General features: G+C 41.6%; 1 protein-coding gene and 1 long non-coding RNA gene across 3 annotated transcripts; one reads left to right on the top strand and one right to left on the bottom strand.

Annotated features, from left to right (window-relative positions):
• Positions 1-32: 32 nt before the first annotated feature.
• Positions 33-5,439, bottom strand: LOC135551758 (cilia- and flagella-associated protein 20). 2 transcript variants are annotated; one of them, XM_064982970.1, is made up of 6 exons: positions 4,927-5,439; positions 4,349-4,428; positions 4,157-4,268; positions 3,662-3,850; positions 1,099-1,209; positions 33-176 (listed from the first exon to the last, which is right to left on the bottom strand). In XM_064982970.1, exons 1-6 carry the CDS (start codon positions 5,008-5,010, stop codon positions 174-176), a joined length of 579 nt encoding a protein of 192 aa, XP_064839042.1. In that variant the 5' UTR covers positions 5,011-5,439; the 3' UTR covers positions 33-173. The 2 variants fall into 2 exon arrangements, with proteins under 2 accessions (XP_064839042.1, XP_064839041.1); XM_064982969.1 differs by having other exon boundaries at positions 33-179; positions 4,927-5,438.
• LOC135551759 (uncharacterized) lies at positions 4,368-18,206 on the top strand. Its single transcript, XR_010457367.1, has 4 exons — positions 4,368-4,456; positions 16,842-16,954; positions 17,089-17,406; positions 17,894-18,206. It is a non-coding gene; the product is annotated as an uncharacterized LOC135551759 (long non-coding RNA).
• The last annotated feature ends 554 nt before the right edge of the window (positions 18,207-18,760 follow it).

The following is an 18,760-nucleotide window of genomic DNA, read 5'->3' as shown; positions in this document are numbered from 1 at the left end:
ATTAATTGAAGGTTCCACTTGGAATTTGCTGATTTTTTTTATGCTAAACAATGTTTATTGTGCAGAGAAACAAGAATTTAGGAAACAATCACATGGTTCCAAAATATGAAAGAAAAACAAACATTACAAATTCAGACAATCTGCAGATATGGAGGAGGATCGATTCAGCTGCCCTACTGCTATAAAAAAATACAGAAGACAAACATGTCAATTAGCTACAAGAACTGCAATCCATATTGTACTTTTCTTCAACAGATCATTCTTTGAGATGCATATGGACCCTGCTCAAAAGTAGTGCACTAAAGGGAATTTGGTGCTATTTGGTGTGCAGACTAGTCAATGTTCCCTCCCCATGCAGTCCAGAAGAAATACCAGCCCGCGAAGACGCACGAGATTGAAACGTTGACAGTTAAGTTCACTCTGTGTTCGAGTCAACATATTATTAGCCCCCTTTAAAATGCAACATACGGAAACAAAATGAACTATGCACGACTCAGTCAGATTTAGTTTTAGGCAGGGAGGATTCTATTGCATTGACAGGCACGAGCGGTCGTGAATAGATGTGCTTGTTTTGAGATCAAAGCAAGATATTTTTTCCTAGTTATTAGCCCAGTTATAGCTAGTCAGCAATGGAGGAGTGATGGCTTCCAACAAAAGCACAAAATGTGTACATTTCTAGCCAACTTTGAAAAGCGAGTCAGGTAAAAGCTTTCTTATGTCTTGAAGGGGCAGTGCTGTATAAATAAGATAGGTAGCCAATAAGCATCACACTGCTACTGTAGGCTGTATCAGAACTATTATTCAATAGTTAGTTCCATGTTAAAATGTTATAGGATGCATTTTCTCCATTGCTTTTGATGATAGGCCACTCTGGTAGGCCAACATTATAATCAAATATCCACAGTAGCAAACTAATTTAAGCAGGCCTCAGTGTTCACAGTAAACGCACGCCAGATGTGACACAGAATTTTCGCTCAAGTTGGTGCTCAGCAGACCTAAAATTAGCTCAGTGCCGGAATTTCTTTTAGGAAACATTGGCTGTAGGCCTACATTATGACAAAATGTTAAATGCATCTTGAAATTGACATTTGTGCTCACCTTTGCTTTGTTCTGTACGGGTAAATACAGTTTGAACTCTGCAGGGAGCTCATCCTCTGAGTACAGTCGGTCAGAGAAGTACACTCTCCGGATGCGGCAGTTTGCATGGATCTGGAACAAAACATGTCTTTTTTTAAATGTATTTGACCTTTATTTAACCTGGTAGGCTAGTTGAGAACAAGTTCTCATTTACAACTGCGACCTGGCCAAGATAAAGCAAAGCAGTGTGACACATGGAATAAACAAGCATACAGTCAATAAAATAGAGAAAAAAGTCTATATAGTGTGTGCAAATGGCGTGAGGTGGTAAGGCAATAAATAGGCCATAGTAGCGAAGTAATTACAGTTTAGCAAATTAACACTGGAGTGAGAGATGAACAGATGATGATGTGCAAGTAGAAATACTGGTTTGCAAAAGAGCAGAAAAGTACATAAAAACAATATGGGGATGAGGTAGGTAGATTTGCTGTAAATAGCCCATCCATCGGTATGCTGATGTTTAAAGATAGTGAGGAAAATATAAGTCTCCAGCTTCAGCAATTTTTGCAATCTGTTCCAGTCACTGGCAGCAGAGAACTGGAAGGAAAGGCGGCCAATCGAGGTGTTGGCTTTGGGGACGACCAGTGAGATATACCTGCTGGAGCTCGTGCCTTGGGTGGGTGTTGTTATCGTGACCAGTGAGCTGAGATAAGGTGGAGCTTTACCTAGCATAGACCTATAGATGACCTGGAGCCAGTGGGTCTGGCGACGAATATGTAGCGAGGGCCAGCCGACGAGAGCATACAGGTCGCAGTGGTGGGTGGTATAACGGGCTTTGGTGACAAAACAGATGGCACTGTGATCCAATTTGCTGAGTAGCGTATTGGAAGCTATTTTGTAAATGACATCACCGAAGTCGAGGATCAGTAGGACAGTCAGTTTTACGAGGGTTATGTTTGGCGGAGTGAGTGAAGGAGGCTTTGTTGCGAAATAGGAAGCCGATACTCGATTTAATTTTGGATTGGAGATAAAATTTATTTTTTTAATTTTACCTTTATTTAACCAGGCAAGTCAGTTAAGAACAAATTCTTATTTTCAATGACGGCCTGGGAACAGTGGGTTAACTGCCTGTTCAGGGGCAGAAGGACAGATTTGTACCTTGTCAGCTTGGGGGTTTGAACTCGCAACCTTCCGGTTACTAGTCCAACGCTCTAACCACTAGGCTACCCTGCCTAGTGGTTAGAGTCTATGAGTCTGGAAGGTGAGTTTACAGTCTAGCCAGACACCTAGGTATTTGTAGTTGTCCGCATATTCTAAGTCAGAACCGTCCAGAGGAGTGATGCTCGTCGGGCGGGCAGCGAACGGTTGAAAAGCATGCATTTGGTTTTACTAGCATTTAAGACCAGTTGGGAGGCCATGGGAGGAGTGTTGTATGGCATTGAAGCTTGTTTGGAGGTTACTTAACACAGTGTCCAAAGAAGGGCCAGATAGTCATTTGAGGCGAGGTAGTCATTTGAGAAACCAAGGCTGTTGAGTCTGCCGATAAAGATACGGTGATTGACAGAGTCGAAAGCCTTGGCCAGGTCGATGAAGACAGCTGCACAGTACTGTCTTTTATCGATGGCGGTTATGATATCGTTTAGTACCTTGAACGTGGCTGAGGTGCACCCGTGACCAGCTCGGAAACCAGATTGCACAGCGGAGAAGGTACGGTGGGATTCGAAATGGTCAGTGATCTGTTTATTAACTTGGCTTTCGAAGACTTTAGAAAGGCAGGGCAGGATGGATACAGGTCTATAACAGTTTGGGTCTAGAGTGTCACCCCCTTTGAAGAGGGATGTGACCGCGGCAGCTTTCCAATCTTTATGGATCTCGGATGATACGAAAGAGAGGTTGAACAGACTGGTAATAGGAGTTGCAACAATGGTGGCGTATAATTTTAGAAAGAGGGTCCAGCTGATTTGTACGGGTCCAGGTTTTGCAGCTCTTTCAGAACATCTGCTATCTGGATTTGGGTGATAGAGAAGCTGGGGAGGCTTGGGCAAGTAGCTGCAGGGGTGCAGAGCTGTTGGCAGGGGTTGGGGTAGCCAGGAGGAAAGCATGGCCAACCGTAGAGGAATGCTTCTTGAAATTCTCGATTATCGTGGATTTATCAGTGGTGACAGTGTTACCTAGCCTCAGTGCAGTGGGCAGCTGGGAGGAGGTGCTCTTATTCTCCATGGACTTTACAGTGTCCCAAAACTGGAGTTAGAGCTACAAGATGCAAATTTCTGTTTGAAAAAGCTAGCCTTTACTTTACTGACTGGCTGTGTGTATATACTGCGTGTAAAATACAGGCAAGGTAATGCAATGTTCCATTTAATCTTATTCCAAACATATCCTAACTGATAGTTTCACGTAAGAGATAGCCTGGTCCCAGGTCTGCCAGTATTGTCTTGCCAACCCCTATGGTCACCGAACTTGGCATGCCAATGACCACAGTAGTTGGCAAGGCAGCACAAACAGACCTGTGACCAGGCTAGGTAAGAGATCTGTATAGTGTATCTTGGACCATGACCCTGGTCCATGAGCCTTTCTGACTGACCTGCACACGGAGTGTCTCAATGTAGTTGGTGCCGTAGGCCCGCCGTGTGAAGTCAGACAGGTTGAACTGGATCTGGTTCCAGCCATCGTCCAGCCTCATGGGCATGGTACAGATGAAGGGTTTTACCCGCGTGGTGCTCTGGTAGTTACTGGCCCGGAACCGCCTCCTCACATTCTTGTCATCCAACACCTGCGATTGGAAAGGGAGAGCTAAGCTCAGTCAAACTGATCACTTGTACCCTTTTCACACCACTGAGCCAAACCGAAGCGAGCTGTACTGGACTGGCCTGGTTACGCATCCACCATTGTAGCTGGAACCACACTGTAAAGAAGAATATGAATAGAATTTAAACGAGCCAGTGCAGTACGGATCAGCCATTATGGTGTCAATCAGGCATTGTTGTATAAAGAATTGCTTTACATGTTGTACATATTGTACAGCTTTCTTTGTATACATATGCAATGGATCTGATTGTTGACTTTGATGATAACCTACCTGGACTTCAAAGGTGAAATACTTCTTCAAGTTCTTGATGATCATAACCAAGAAAGGTAGTTTGATGCCAAGTGTCTTCTTTGGGTCTGCTGGACATGTGATGTAAGTTGTGCTGTTGAATTTGAAGAGAAACGGTTAGATGTGGTTGTCCGAGTAAGAGAAAACAGGCTAGTGAACATAGAACAAGCTTACCTGACATTTGTTCCCTCCACTTCAAGCACCAGCGACTGGATGTCATTGTCTGTAATCCGTTTTATGTGGCCGTTCCTGACCTATTGCACAAGCAACATTTTGAAATGGGTAAGCTAGCGTGTACTATTACTTAAGAAATGTGTTTTATTTAATGTGAACTCAGGAAGATTAGGCAAACTCTGATTAACTAATGGGTATCTAACCTAGCTAATAAACTGACGTTAGCTAGCTAACTAAAGGCCTGATTATGACAGTGGCATGATAACACAGTAGCCTTCAAATCGCAGTTAAAACAAAGCTTACAGCATGACATGCCCTAATGCTAGCTAGACACTGGACAGTTTATGAGGACAACAAATCAGCTAGCTACTAACTTTTAGTAACGTTAGTTAAATTCTAGATTTATACTGCATTTATACTGCATTTATACTGCGCAAACTGGTTATCTAGCTAGTTATATGGCTAAAGTTAGCTACTTGCTCTCTGGAGCTCACCACCATACCAAGCCCTGCAATAAAGCTAGCCTTGTCAAATTAGCAAGCAAATTCATGCGTAAGCTTGTGTAAATCGTTGCTTACCTTTTTATCCCATATCTGAAGAGGTTTGCTCCCAATGCTATACAATATAGATAGGAATCCACTTTGGAATGTGTTTTTAAACATTTTCTGTGCGTTTATAACGCAGTCTCATGCGCATGTGTTGTTACTTGTTGCTAACGTTACTTTAGTTCAGCTAATTGATTTAGCTTACGCTTCAACTCCCAAGTTCCGTGTGGCACACAATAATGGTGCTTCCTTCTGTCTCGCAAAACGCCCCAAAAGATACGCGTCTTCTATGAAAAGTACCTTCAGAAATGTTACTAAAGTAATTGCCGTCCGGCACCACCGTCTGTACCGGCAATATAAACCATGCACTTGTTCGCCTTTTACCCTTTTGTGTTGTTGAGTTGCTATAAAATGTCAGGCGGCCCCCTTATCACAGCGGACTTCATTGTTGACTCGTATCAGCTACCATGGAAACACAACGCTTTAGCGGGGCCAGAGACACTTTTGAGGAGATGGGAAACTCCATAGAGCCAGCTCGTAGTGAGGTGGGGTATACACCCCTTTCTGTGTTTGCAAAGATTGCCACATGAGGGCGATGCTCGCAAATTGGTGGCAGAATATGGGGGATTTCTTAGAAAGTCAGCAAAAAAGCCTCTATTTACATGTTGTTTATGCGTGCATTTCACACTACTTTTGGATTATTCTTGTACTTTCAGGCTTGTATGAATGTCCTGCTTAATATAATGTTTGTGTCATGGCAAATCAACTGCATTATACTTCAAAAACCTTTCAATCGGTACAATAGTTATTTGGCTAGCTTTTGTTACAGCCTATGTCAATGGGCTTTAGCATTCTATGCCAACAATTCCTGCATCCAAAATAGTTATTTTGCAAAGATAACAACTACATATAATCTTAGTGACTGTTCAAGCAATAATCAAAACATCATTGTAAAGGGTATGAGAACCCAAAAATATATATTTTGTTTAGAATTCATAAAAACGTAAATCTTGGCTATGTTGAATGGGCGCAGATAGCGATGGCTTTATTTCTGCAGCCAAGAGTCGTGCGCATCTGTACCTTAAGTCAATGTGTCGTGTCCTGGAAAGGGGTCTATAAATTCCTCCATCAATTGCACAATATAATTTTTATCTCCTCCTTTCTGTAATATCTCTGGCATGGCTGTCTGTCATAAGGGGTCTGCAACATTGTAACACAATGGGACTCTCTAAAAACATAACTGCAACAGTGTAGCACCGTTTAACTCCCACAATATTTTTTGCAACATCTGAATTACCTCTTCCGTTTCATCAAAGAGCTTATTGTGTTTTTGATTAGACATAAAATAAAACGAATTATTTATTTCAATCCCAGATAAAGGTTAAAATTGTTATAATAACACAAAACAAGATGAGGAGATTGAGCCCTATCAGGGCTCCATAATCATCATGTATAGCCAACAGAGCTCGTGATTTGGAGGGAAAAGTGTTTTGTTTTTTTTGGCAAACGACCGAATGCAAGGTAACAAAGCACAGGGGCAGGGTTGGAAAAGTTGAACTAGTGGTGCGGATTGTGGCGGTGGATATGCATCTTATTCTACCTTCTACAAAGACTGGTAAACTTGAAGCACAAATTATACAATCAGAATGCTACTTTCGGAATTACAGAGTTTATAGCCACGCGCAAATAATAAATAAATGATTTACAGTACCAGTCAAAAGTTTGGACACACCTACTCATTCAAGTGCTTTTCTTTATTTTACTATTTTCTACATTCATCATGAGAATGATGAAGAAACACAACACAGTGATGAAAATGACGAAGAAACACATCACAGAATAGAATGAGGAAGAAACACAACACAATGATGAAACAAAGAAAACAACACAATGATTTTGAGAATGATGAAGAAACACAACACCATGATGAGAATGACGGACGAAACACAACACAATGATGAGAATGAGGAAGAAACACAACACAATGATGAGAATGAGGAAGAAACACAACACAATGATGAGAATGATTAAGAAACACACAGCTGATGAGAATGATGAAGAAACACCACATGATGAGAAATCAAAACAACACAATGATGAGAATGATGAGAATGACGGATGAGAAACACAACACAATGATGAGAATGAGGAAGAAACACAACACAATGATGAGAATGAGGAAGAAACACAACACAATGATGAGAATGATGGAAGAAAAACAAAATGATGAGATTGAGGAAACAAACATTTGACATATATCCGATGCTAAACCTTTGGATACATTTTTTACACATTTTATTATTGTCGTGGAACAGGGACAGTACTAGGAACCTCCAAAATGTGTGATATAATCACTGAAACCTCCCTTATTACATGGATAACACACTGTCATACACTATAAAAGGCATTGTCATGTGTACAGCTGTTGTGTTCCAGGCAGTTCAAATCTATGAAATCTTGAGCATTGAAGTAGATTGAGACAAACTCAGTTGAATATCTGAAAATGCTCTAGGCCTATTGACAGTGGGAATTGTTCCTACATTGGGTAAAATGTGAAAGCTTGTTTAGGAAATTAGTCTTCCCTGCTCACGGCTTCCACATACAATACTGCTTTATATGACTCCATTTACTATTTTGAATTTATAATTGTCACATTCTGACCATAGTTTTTTTTGTGTTTTCTTTGTTTTAGTATTGGTCAGGAGGTGAGCTGAGTGGGCATTCTATGTTGTGTGTCTAGTTTTCCCATTTCTATGTCTGGCCTGACATGGTTCTCAATCAGAGGCAGGTGTTAGTCATTGTCTCTGATTGGGAACCATATTTAGGTAGCCTGTTTTGTGTTCGGTTTTGTGGGTGGGATGTCTTCTGTCTTTGTGTTGATGCACCAGATAGGACTGTTTCGGGTTTTCACAGTTGTTGTGTTGTAGTGTTTATTGTCTTTATTAAACACATTGAAAACTAACCACGCTGCGCTTTGGTTCGATCCTTCGTCCACAGAAGAAAGCCTTTACAATAATGTTTACTTTGTCCTGCCATGTAACTTTAAAAAAAGCATTATATTCACTTTTTCAAACAAGCCAGAATTGGGTTTTCTGTGTTTTACAGCCATTTACCCTTGGGTTCTCAATTAACTTTTTAATTGGTAGCGCTTTAGGCTATAGGAACCCCAGAAAAAAGTATCCTACCTTTGAAGCACATCTCCTTGGGAGATTATGAATTGGTTTGGCTCAACTCTTTGGGTCCTCTCCTCCATCCTCACTTCACCTCCTGTACAAAAAGGTGAAAGGTGATCAAGTTGAAGAGGAAGGGAGGAGAGCAAATGTGGAAACATATGCTTGTATGAAATGAGACACTCTTTCTTCACTATCACGTCATCAGGCAAATTAAGTTGACAGGGATGGAATCGCCAGATAAGTGTGTAAAATAGTAAAAAGGTCAATCAACATCTACAGGTGTTTTACTGTGTCCTCTTCATACAGAATAAGGCTTTCAATTGTTGGCCATTCATTGTGTTTAGCCTGAGGCCAGACTTAAGGGTTACTCAAGTGCTATACGAGGCTTCCAATGGCAGTAGCCATGACTCTTACCAGCCATAAGATATGATCAAAAGGGCTTTTTACAGACCTTTGCTGCTCAGATGGTTGATCAAGCAAGAAATAATTAGCTGTAGCTTTCCATATGAAACAATAGTGAATTCTGAATCATTATTGAGCTATAGTGTATGTATCATAGTCTCCATTGTAAGATCCCGGTCATGTTTCTATTTAGTATGAGCCCAAGTGTTGTCTTTTCTGATACATTTTCTCCCAGGATCAGTTAATTACATATTTTCATTGGATGTGTTATAGTTTATAATTGTGGGCTATTGTTTCTGTTATACCCTAATGTTACCACTTCAGCTCAAATCTACAATCCATGCAAACCCTTACTGACTTATGACATATGGTAGAACCTACTGGTGTGTAATTGCTCCTCTCCATGCATAAAATCCCCCAGGAGTTTGGATTTAAGCCTGTAGCTATTTATTTGTTTTCAGTGTATCCACATAAATTATTAATCTTTGGTAGTGGCAGGGTAGCCTAGTGGTTAGAGAGTTGGACTAGTAACCGGAAGGTTGCAAGTTCAAATCCCCGAGCTGACAAGTTAAAAATCTGTCGTTCTGCCCCTGAACAGGCAGTTAACCCACTGTTCCCAGGCCGTCATTGAAAATAAGAATTTGTTCTTAACTGACTTGCCTATTAAAATATATATATTCTGCTATTGGAATGCAGTAAATACTATCATTCTCATTTTGCATGTAGGCCTAGTGCTCAGCGCAGTAACGCTGGGCCAAAACATATACCACATTTCCTTTAGGACTGCAGGATAGCTTTTATGCACCTTACTTTCGTTCATTTTCCCTTTTAGAAATACGTATCTTGGCATATAATATCTTTGGCAATGTGGCCCCAAAAAGTTGATTGTCCAATATTTGGAAATTTGACACATCATTTATTTACCCATCTAGACATTTTGGTTACGTACAAAATGGCACCCTATTCCCTATATAGTGCACTAATTAGGAAATAAGTTACTATACATTATTGAGAATGCCTGTGATATGTGGTTGTATGTGATATGTGATATGTGGTTGTCCCACCTTGCTATCTTAAGATGAATGCATGAATGAATGCACTAACTAAGTCGCTCTGGATAAGAGCATCTGCTAAATGGCTAAAATGTCAATGTCAAGATGTTGAGTTTTAGATAAATAAATAACGAATCAAGTGGACAAATGTTATAGTCAGACGTATATCGGACATGGACTTTATTGGCTACATCACAAAACCCATTCCTGACCAAACCGTATCCCCCGTTCGGCCCTTTTCTCTTCGGTATAATAGCCCAAGTACCAGATGAATCTCCACATTGCTGCCCCCCGAGCCACCACATCCTTCGGTACCATCCACACACTGCTTAAATTCTCCAGCAAAGAGGCCTGGCTCGTACCAAGCAATGTAGGGTATCTGCCACATGATACCGCAGTGGGACGCACTCTTCTTCTCCCTCTCATCCATCACTTCTCACTTCATCTCATCTGTCAATCAAATGTATTGCTGTGTGGTCTTGAATGACTGCTATAACAGACTGTGCTGTATATGCAATGCACGGGCTATGTAACCATCAATCAATCAATCAAAATTATTTAGTTTGATGGAGGAGGGATAATGGTCTGGGGCTGTTTTTTTTTAATGGTTTGGCTAGGGCTCTTAGGTCTATTGAAGGGAAATCTTAACACTACAGCATACAATGACATTCTAGATGATTCTGTGCTTCCAACATTGTGCCAACAGTTTGGGGAAGCCCCTTTCCTGTTTCAGCATGACATTGCCCCTGTGCACAAAGCGAGGATCATACAGAAATGGCTGGTCGAGATCAGTGTGGAAGAACTTCACTGGCCTGCAGAGCCCTGACCTCAACCCCATCCCTGCAGCAATGTTCCAACATCTAGTGGAAAGCCTTCCCAGAAGAGTGGAGGCTGTTATAGCAGCAAAAGGAGGGTCCAATTCCACATTAATGCCCATGACTTTGGAATTAGATGTTTGACGAGCAGGTGTCCACATACTTTTTTGGTCATGTAGTGTGGTCATGTAGTATAGTAAAAGGTAGAGGAAAGATGGAGGAGAGAGTGTGCTGAAATAGCAGTGGGCCGGATTCCAACCCATGCTGCAGTGATATTTTCCGGAGGCAGCAGCTTCGAACGCCAGACCAGCCTAGGCCATTTGAACAAGTCAAGCGAATTCAAAAGTACATCGTCACAGAGTCTCAATACACTATACAAGAGGGAATAAACATCAACAACATCGCTCAGCATCTCATTATGAAAAGCAACAGCAACATCAACAGCTAATTTGTACACTGGCTAATTAAAAAATACCAGTTCTCCCTCCCTTCACGTTCTGACCTTAGTTATTTTTGTTATGTCTTTGTTTTAGTATGGTCAGGGCGTGAGTTGGGTGGGTTGTCTATGTTAGTTTTTCTATGAATTTGCTATTTCTGTGTTTGGCCTGGTATGGTTCTCAATCAGAGGCAGCTGTCAATCGTTGTCCCTGATTGAGAACCATATTTAGGTAGCCTGTTTTCTATTGTGTTTGGTGGGTGATTATTTTCTGTTTTCTGTTGTGTGTCTGCACCAGCCAGAACTGTTTTCTGTTGTGTGTCTGCACCAGCCAGAACTGTTGTCGGTCGTTTCTCTTTGGTATTTTTGTTATTTCCGTGTTCATTCTAATAAATATGAACATATACAACGCTGCACCTTGGTCCTCTTCTCCTTCATACGACGACCGTTACAAGTGGACGTCTCACTAGCTGATGTCACAGGAGGTGGCCGGGGTTCGTGGTAATGGCTGGAGCGGAATTACTGGAATGGTATCGAATACTTTCCATGTGTTTGATGCCATCACATATGTTCTGTTCCAGCCATTATTATGAGTTGTCCTCCGCTCAGCAGCCTCCACTGGTTGATGCACAGAAAAATCCAATCTCCTTCTCTTGCTGGGGGGGGGGTGTATTTAATGTATTTATAAAGCCCTTCTTACATCGGCTGATGTCACAAAGTGCTGTACAGAAACCCAGAGCCTAAAACCCCAGACAGCAAGCAATGCAGGTGTTGAAGCACAGTGGCTAGGAACGACTCCCTAGAAAGGCCAGAACTTAGGAAGAAACCTAGAGAGGAACCAGGCTATGAGGGGTGGCCAGTCCTCTTCTGGTTGTGCCGGGTGGAGATTATAACAGAACACGGCCAAGATGTTCAAATGTTCATAGATGACCAGCAATAACAAATGGCATCCTATTCCCTATAAAGTGCACTACTTTTGACCAGAGCCCTATGGTGCCATTTGGGACAGACACACTGACTTTCACAGTATATTATCTTTACCCTGAAGAGATTCTCTGGCTCTTGGCTGCGCTAGGTTGCAGATCACAGTCATTGTTTCCATCTCTTTGTGTCTGTGTCCAGGATGGCTGCATTCCACTGCTCCTAGCTGTCGAAGCCAGGCATGTTGGAATCGTTAAGGAGCTCCTTAGAACTCTAGCCGAGCCTCAGCTTAGGGCTCAGAAAACAGGAAGAGCCAACAAAGGTGTCTGGGGTTGCATGGGCCCAGCAAAGTGTTTGATTTATGAATAACAGCTATACTGTAGCATTATTAATAATATGTTATTGATACATAAAGTATGAGTTAGGGTTTTAAAATAACTTAATAGCTCTGGATAGGAAATCTGTGTAGTAACTAGTCAATTAATGGACAGTTACGTAAATCAAAAATGGTTGACAATTAATTTGATATTAAAGATGCACTCCAGGAACTTAAGCACAACATTAGTAACATATAGTATGAATTGGATTCATAATATATCATACAAATTGTACATTTCCCAAAAAATAAAAACATAGTAGGACGTAACATATCATACAAAATGGATAATGTAGTAGACAATTTCATGACATACTACACAAAAAAACAGAGACCACTTACGGCTCTTCAGCTCCACTTTCAAAACGACTGACTGAAATGATACAGTTTTTTTTTTTTTTACATTTATTTTACTAGGCAAGTCAGTTAAGAACAAATTCTTATTTACAATGACGGCCTAGGAACAGTGGGTTAACTGCCTGTTCAGGGGCAGAACACAGATTTTGTACCTTGTCAGCTAACACCAGGGATTTGAACTTCACAACCTTTCGGTTACAAGTCCAATGCTCTAACCAGTTTAGGCTACACTGCCACCCCAAATGATACAGTCAACACCAGTCTAGTATGTATAACATGTCACATAACACCAGTCTAGTATGTATAACATGTCACATAACACCAGTCTAGTATGTAGTGTATAATATTATGTCACATAACACCAGTCTAGTATGTATAACATGTCACATAACACCAGTCTGGTATGTATAACATGTCACATAACACCAGTCTAGTATGTAGTGTATAATATTATGTCACGTAACACCAGTCTAGTATGTATAACATGTCACATAACACCAGTGTAGTATGTATAACATGTCACATAACACCAGTCTAGTATGTATAACATGTCACATAACACCAGTCTAGTATGTATAACATGTCACATAACACCAGTCTAGTATGTATAACATGTCACATAACACCAGTCTGGTAAGTATAACATGTCACATAACACCAGTCTAGTATGTATAACATGTCACATAACACCAGTCTAGTATGTATAACATGTCACATAACACCAGTCTGGTATGTATAACATGTCACATAACACCAGTTTAGTATGTATAACATGTCACATAACACCAGTCTAGTATGTATAACATGTCACATAACACCAGTCTAGTATGTATAACATGTCACATAACACCAGTCTAGTATGTATAACATGTCACATAACACCAGTCTAGTATGTAGTGTATAATATTATGTCACGTAACACCAGTCTAGTATGTATAACATGTCACATAACACCAGTCTAGTATGTACTGTATAACATTATGTCACATAACACCAGTTTAGTATGTATAACATGTCACATAACACCAGTCTAGTATGTATAACATGTCACATAACACCAGTCTAGTGTGTATAACATGTCACATAACACCAGTCTAGTATGTATACAATGTCACATAACATGTTATTCCTTCCCTCCCTTCATGCTGTAGTGGCACTATGAAACTGCTCTCTGTGACAGATTGAACCATGACTCAGTAATAAAAACCGAAGTGCAATTACGTTTCCAATTGTTGCTAGCCACATAATAAGTCATGTTGAGAATTGGATAATAGGTGATCTGATCCCTTACAGAAAAACTGCCCCATTTTAAAGGAACATCTGTCTATCTCCCCAAACCATTTGTATTTTTAAGGTTTTTAATATCTTTTGTGTGTTTTTCAGTTTTTTATCAAATCTTGTTGGGGTGATTTCCTGGGCCATATGTCTAAGGGTTGTGTTGTGGGCTCCACCTCCAGGGGTTTACAGGCCTTTCTATTATCGTGGTTATGACGCGACGCACAATGATTGTAATATAATTATGTTCACTATTCAAATGTATTTTTTTTTACGCATTACATATGGCAGCAACATGCTGGCCTCGAAGGGAGGGCAAGAGTAGAGCTGGCTGTCCATTTCTCTTTGATTTGGAGGAGTATATATTGTTGTGGTGTCCACACTGCAAAATCTGATCTAAAAATACTGTATAAATAGCCTGGTCCAACATGTCTTTGTGCTTTTATTGGCAACTCATATATTCTTTGGCATGACAATGACCATAGAAGTTGGCAATACAGCACAACGAAATCTGGGACTAGGCTTCTAAATAGACACTATACAACAAAGTGGGGCTGTGCTTCCTGGGAGTGGAGATGTCGCTCTCCATGTCTGCTGCCGAAGGAAGGACCCGGAGATGGCCAGAGGCCTTATTGAGAACGGGACCACCGTAGACATCCAGAAAGGCAGAGTATTATTTCCCTTTGCAAACAGGAAGACTATCACAGGCGTGAGTAATCAAACCTGATCTGATTCTGCCTTGACCATAGCATTCTGTTCTGCACTGCATTACTTATAGGTGTCCACATACTTATAGGTGTCCACATATTCAAGGTCGGAACCATCCAGGGTGGTGATGCTCGTCGGGCATGCGGGTGCAGGCAGCGATCGGTTGAAAAGCATGCATTTGGTTTTACTAGCGTTTAAGAGCAGTTGGAGGCCACGGAAGGAGTGTTGTATGGCATTGAAGCTCGTTTGGAGGTTAGATAGCACAGTGTCCAAGGACGGGCCGGAAGTATATAGAATGGTGTCGTCTGCGTAGAGATGGATCAGGGAATCGCCCGCAGCAAGAGCAACATCATTGATATATACAGAGAAAAGAGTCGGCCCGAGAATTGAACCCTGTGGCACCCCCATAGAGACTGCCAGAGGACCGGACAGCTTGCCCTCCGATTTGACACACTGAACTCTGTCTGCAAAGTAATTGGTGAACCAGGCAAGGCAGTCATCCGAAAAACCGAGGCTACTGAGTCTGCCGATAAGAATATGGTGATTGACAGAGTCGAAAGCCTTGGCAAGGTCGATGAAGACGGCTGCACAGTACTGTCTTTTATCGATGGCGGTTATGATGTCGTTTAGTACCTTGAGTGTGGCTGAGGTGCACCGGTGACCGGCTCGGAAACCAGATTGCACAGCGGAGAAGGTACGGTGGGATTCGAGATGGTCAGTGACCTGTTTGTTGACTTGGATTTCGAAGACCTTAGATAGGCAGGGCAGGATGGATATAGGTCTGTAACACTTTGGGTCCAGGGTGTCTCCCCCTTTGAAGAGGGGGATGACTGCGGCAGCTTTCCAATCCTTGGGGATCTCAGACGATATGAAAGAGAGGTTGAACAGGCTGGTAATAGGGGTTGCGACAATGGCGGCGAATAGTTTCAGAAATAGAGGGTCCAGATTGTCAAGCCCAGCTGATTTGTACGGGTCCAGGTTTTGCAGCTCTTTCAGAACATCTGCTATCTGGATTTGGGTAAAGGAGAACCTGGAAGGGCTTGGGCGAGAAGCTGCGGTGGGGGCGGAGCTGTTGGCTGAGGTTGGAGTAGCCAGGCGGAAGGCATGGTTATGCGTGAGTACATTAAATAGTTATGCGTGAGTACTATTTCAGCCAATGTTACAATGCATGCACTGGAAGGTAGTTCATTAGGGTCACGTTGCAGAAGAAAATGGGGCAGAAATCTCAGAGACCAATTGGTAAACTCTGATTTACCACCCCAAGATATTCCTGAACAACGTCTATTTGCGCCCCTACGGGATGGAAATTACAAATGTAATGGCTGTGCTCAATGCAATGGCACTTATAAATGTAGATCCTTCAAACACCCCCAAACAGGGAAATCGATCCCAATAAAAGGTGTTATTACGTGCTCCACTAAGGCAGTTATTTATCTTATAACTTGTCCTTGTGGTAAAAATGATGTCGGTAAAACAAAGCGCGAATTAAAAGTACGTATCCCAGAGCATCATAGCACCATTAGGTGTAAAAACTTTACTTATCCAGTTGCGGCCCACTTCTTGGAGGCAGGCCACTCGATTTCGTCTCTGCGTTATATTGGCATTGAACATGTCACCCTCCCTAGGAGAGGGGGTGACCTTGATAATTTATTGTGAAAACGAGAGGCTGCCTGGATCTTTAATTTAAAGACCCTTGCTCCCTTCGGTCTCAACGTAGACTTTGATCTGAAGCCATTCTTGTGATTGTTGTGCCTTTGCCATTGTAATTGTTTGTAAACTTGTGTAGTCAAATTAATCTATGATCATATGCTATCCATTTGTTGTTTGTATGCTGTTCTTTGTATGACATTTTAATATTTGATTATTAACCAATTATATTAGGCCACTCTTGGCCATGATTACAGACACCTGTGTCTTTTGACACTATATAAACGAGTCATCCCGCAGTGTTTGTGATTATACCCTGATGAAGACAGCTTGGCTGTCGAAACGTTGGTAATTAAATGTTTGCATCTGAGCTCCTAGAGTGTGCGGCTCTCTTTTATTTTCAATCACCATTTTTACCAAAAGTCTAAGGGTTGGTAACAGGCTGATTGGTCGGCTTTTTGAGCCAGTAAAGGGTGTTTTACTATTCTTGGTAGAGGAATGACTTTAGCTTGCCTCCGGGCCTGAGGGCACACACTTTCTAGTAGGCTTAGATTGAAGACATGGCAAATATCACCACTTTAAAATCCACTGTATTGTACTGAAAAAAATAATGAGTTTACTCCTTAGATGTGTGCATATGATCCTTACTTTTAATTGAATGTATCCCCACCTATAATTGTTGTGTATATGGAGTCAAGGTGTTGTGTCATATGGAGGCAAGGTGAGACATGATGGTATAGTGGTATATTTGACATGATGGTAAGTAACATGCCTTTTGTAACACAGCAGTTAATGTAGGCCCAGGAGACCCCGATAAACATCACTGCCAGGGGGAAGGAGGAGGAAAGGTGGCTGAGATGCTGCCGAAGAGCGGGGCTGATGTCAACGCAGAGCACGAGGTTGGAGCTCTCCCTTCACTGAGTGGGCATATCAGAATCTGAAAGCAAGGCTGTTTGAGTGTGTTCCACATTAACTTTCAGCTTCTCCGTCTGTGTTTCTGCCTCTCTCTCTTTTCTCTCTCTCTTTCTGTCAGATTGGGGAGACAGCGATGCATGTTGCGGCTCACCATGGAGGACTGCAGATGATAAGAGCCCTGATAGAGGAGGGAAGTGACCTCACCAGGAGATATTAGGTAAAGTAGAACACTGCTTTACTGTGTCATACCAGTGTAACATTGACATATAATACACCACGTTTTGTGTGTGTGTGTGTGTGTGATAGGCTGGAGAGAACCCTCACCGTGTCGCTGTGCGACACTGTCACGCCCATGTGGTGGAGGAGATCCTCACCTATGTGTCCGAATGAGAGAAGCTGTGAGGAGGCCCAGTGCTGTGTGAGCCAGGGCAACAAGGTGAGAACATAAAGATGGACAGAAATCTAATCTTTGTGTCTGTGCCATTAGGTTGTCTGTGACAGCACAGGCAGCACCATTGAGGCTATCTCCATTTTAAAGTAGTAGTCAAGTGTTTTTTTATTTTGTATGTGAAAAAACATGAAGCTAATATTGGTGATTTACCACCACCTGCAGTGCTGGAGTCCTGAACCAAATCTTGTGGTATTCATGTATTGTGGCCACTAGATGGCGGCTATATACCCTAAAGCTATTTGCAACCATATGCAACCCAATTTGAAGAAGAACGCAATGCTCTGATGTATTGGCTGATCACTCCCAACCCATAGGAATCCCCACTTAGTTGACTACTTTAAAATGGGGGAAGCCCACAATGGCAATGTCCATGCTAAAACGTGTTATATCCATCTAGAGATCTCTATCTATCTCTATGGATGACAATGACAGACACATGATGATAATAATAATAATTTACGCCATTTCGCAGAGTCTTTTATCCAAGCGACTCACAGTCATCCGTGCCTACATTTTCATATTGGTGGTCCCGGCGGGAATCAAACCTACAATTCTGCCGTTGCAAGCGTCGTGCTGACAGCCACACGGGACCAGAGGATGGGATAGCGTTTCTATTATATAAATAGTACACTGATCGTTGTTCTATTATAGAAATGTTTTACCTACAAGGATTCCCTACCAACTTTTTTGTCATAGATCTTATGCCCCCATAGGATCCTTTTGTGACACTCTACCTATCCGTTCCCTATTATAGAAATGTCAGCATAAACTCATAAATAAAAAATAGTGTATTTCACATTCTATTTCCAGTTTGCATTTTACCTTTCTGTTTTCACATGCATGTCACTTTATTTCTTGGTTTTGGAGTGTCACGTCATCAAGACTGATCGAGTATGACGCAGAAATCACTGCAGTGACCAGAGTGGTACAGTACAAGGAACAGTCTGATATCTTGCGGGGGACAATGCTCATGATTTGTGTCTTTGTATTTGTGCGTCAACAATAAGTTTTTGTATTTTTTTAAAGGGATAGTTCCCTCAAATTCTTAAAGGGATACCTCGTTCAAAAAAGGATATTCTACTATGAACTTTGTTTGTTAGTCCAATGTTATTAAGATGCGTGTCAGCAGCCTAATTTTCAAGATAGAGCAGTTTAAGTACAGAGAGAAACTGTTCTGGGGTATGTTATTGGGCTGTCCAAGTACATGTATGTTATTGGGCTGTCCAAGTACATGTATGTTATTGGGCTGTCCAAGTACATGTATGTTATTGGCCTGTCCAAGTACATGTATGTTATTGGCCTGTCCAAGTACATGTATGTTATTGGCCTGTCCAAGTAC

This window comes from Oncorhynchus masou, chromosome 13, assembly GCF_036934945.1.
Source record: "Oncorhynchus masou masou isolate Uvic2021 chromosome 13, UVic_Omas_1.1, whole genome shotgun sequence".
NCBI classification, from domain to species: domain Eukaryota; kingdom Metazoa; phylum Chordata; class Actinopteri; order Salmoniformes; family Salmonidae; genus Oncorhynchus; species Oncorhynchus masou.
This window is presented reverse-complemented; position numbering and strand designations above follow the sequence as displayed.

What these genes read in the sequence shown, in the direction of transcription:
- LOC135551758 (XM_064982969.1), bottom strand. Translation starts at nt 5,010, where the DNA reads ATGTTTAAAAACACATTCCAAAGTGGATTCCTATCTATATTGTATAGC. An exon ending in TTCAGATATGGGATAAAAAG is followed by an intron (nt 4,429 to 4,926) that starts GTAAGCAACGAT and finishes CTTGTGCAATAG; the next exon opens with GTCAGGAACGGCCACATAAA. An exon ending in TTGAGACACTCCGTGTGCAG is followed by an intron (nt 1,210 to 3,661) that starts GTCAGTCAGAAA and finishes GTTTTGTTCCAG; the next exon opens with ATCCATGCAAACTGCCGCAT.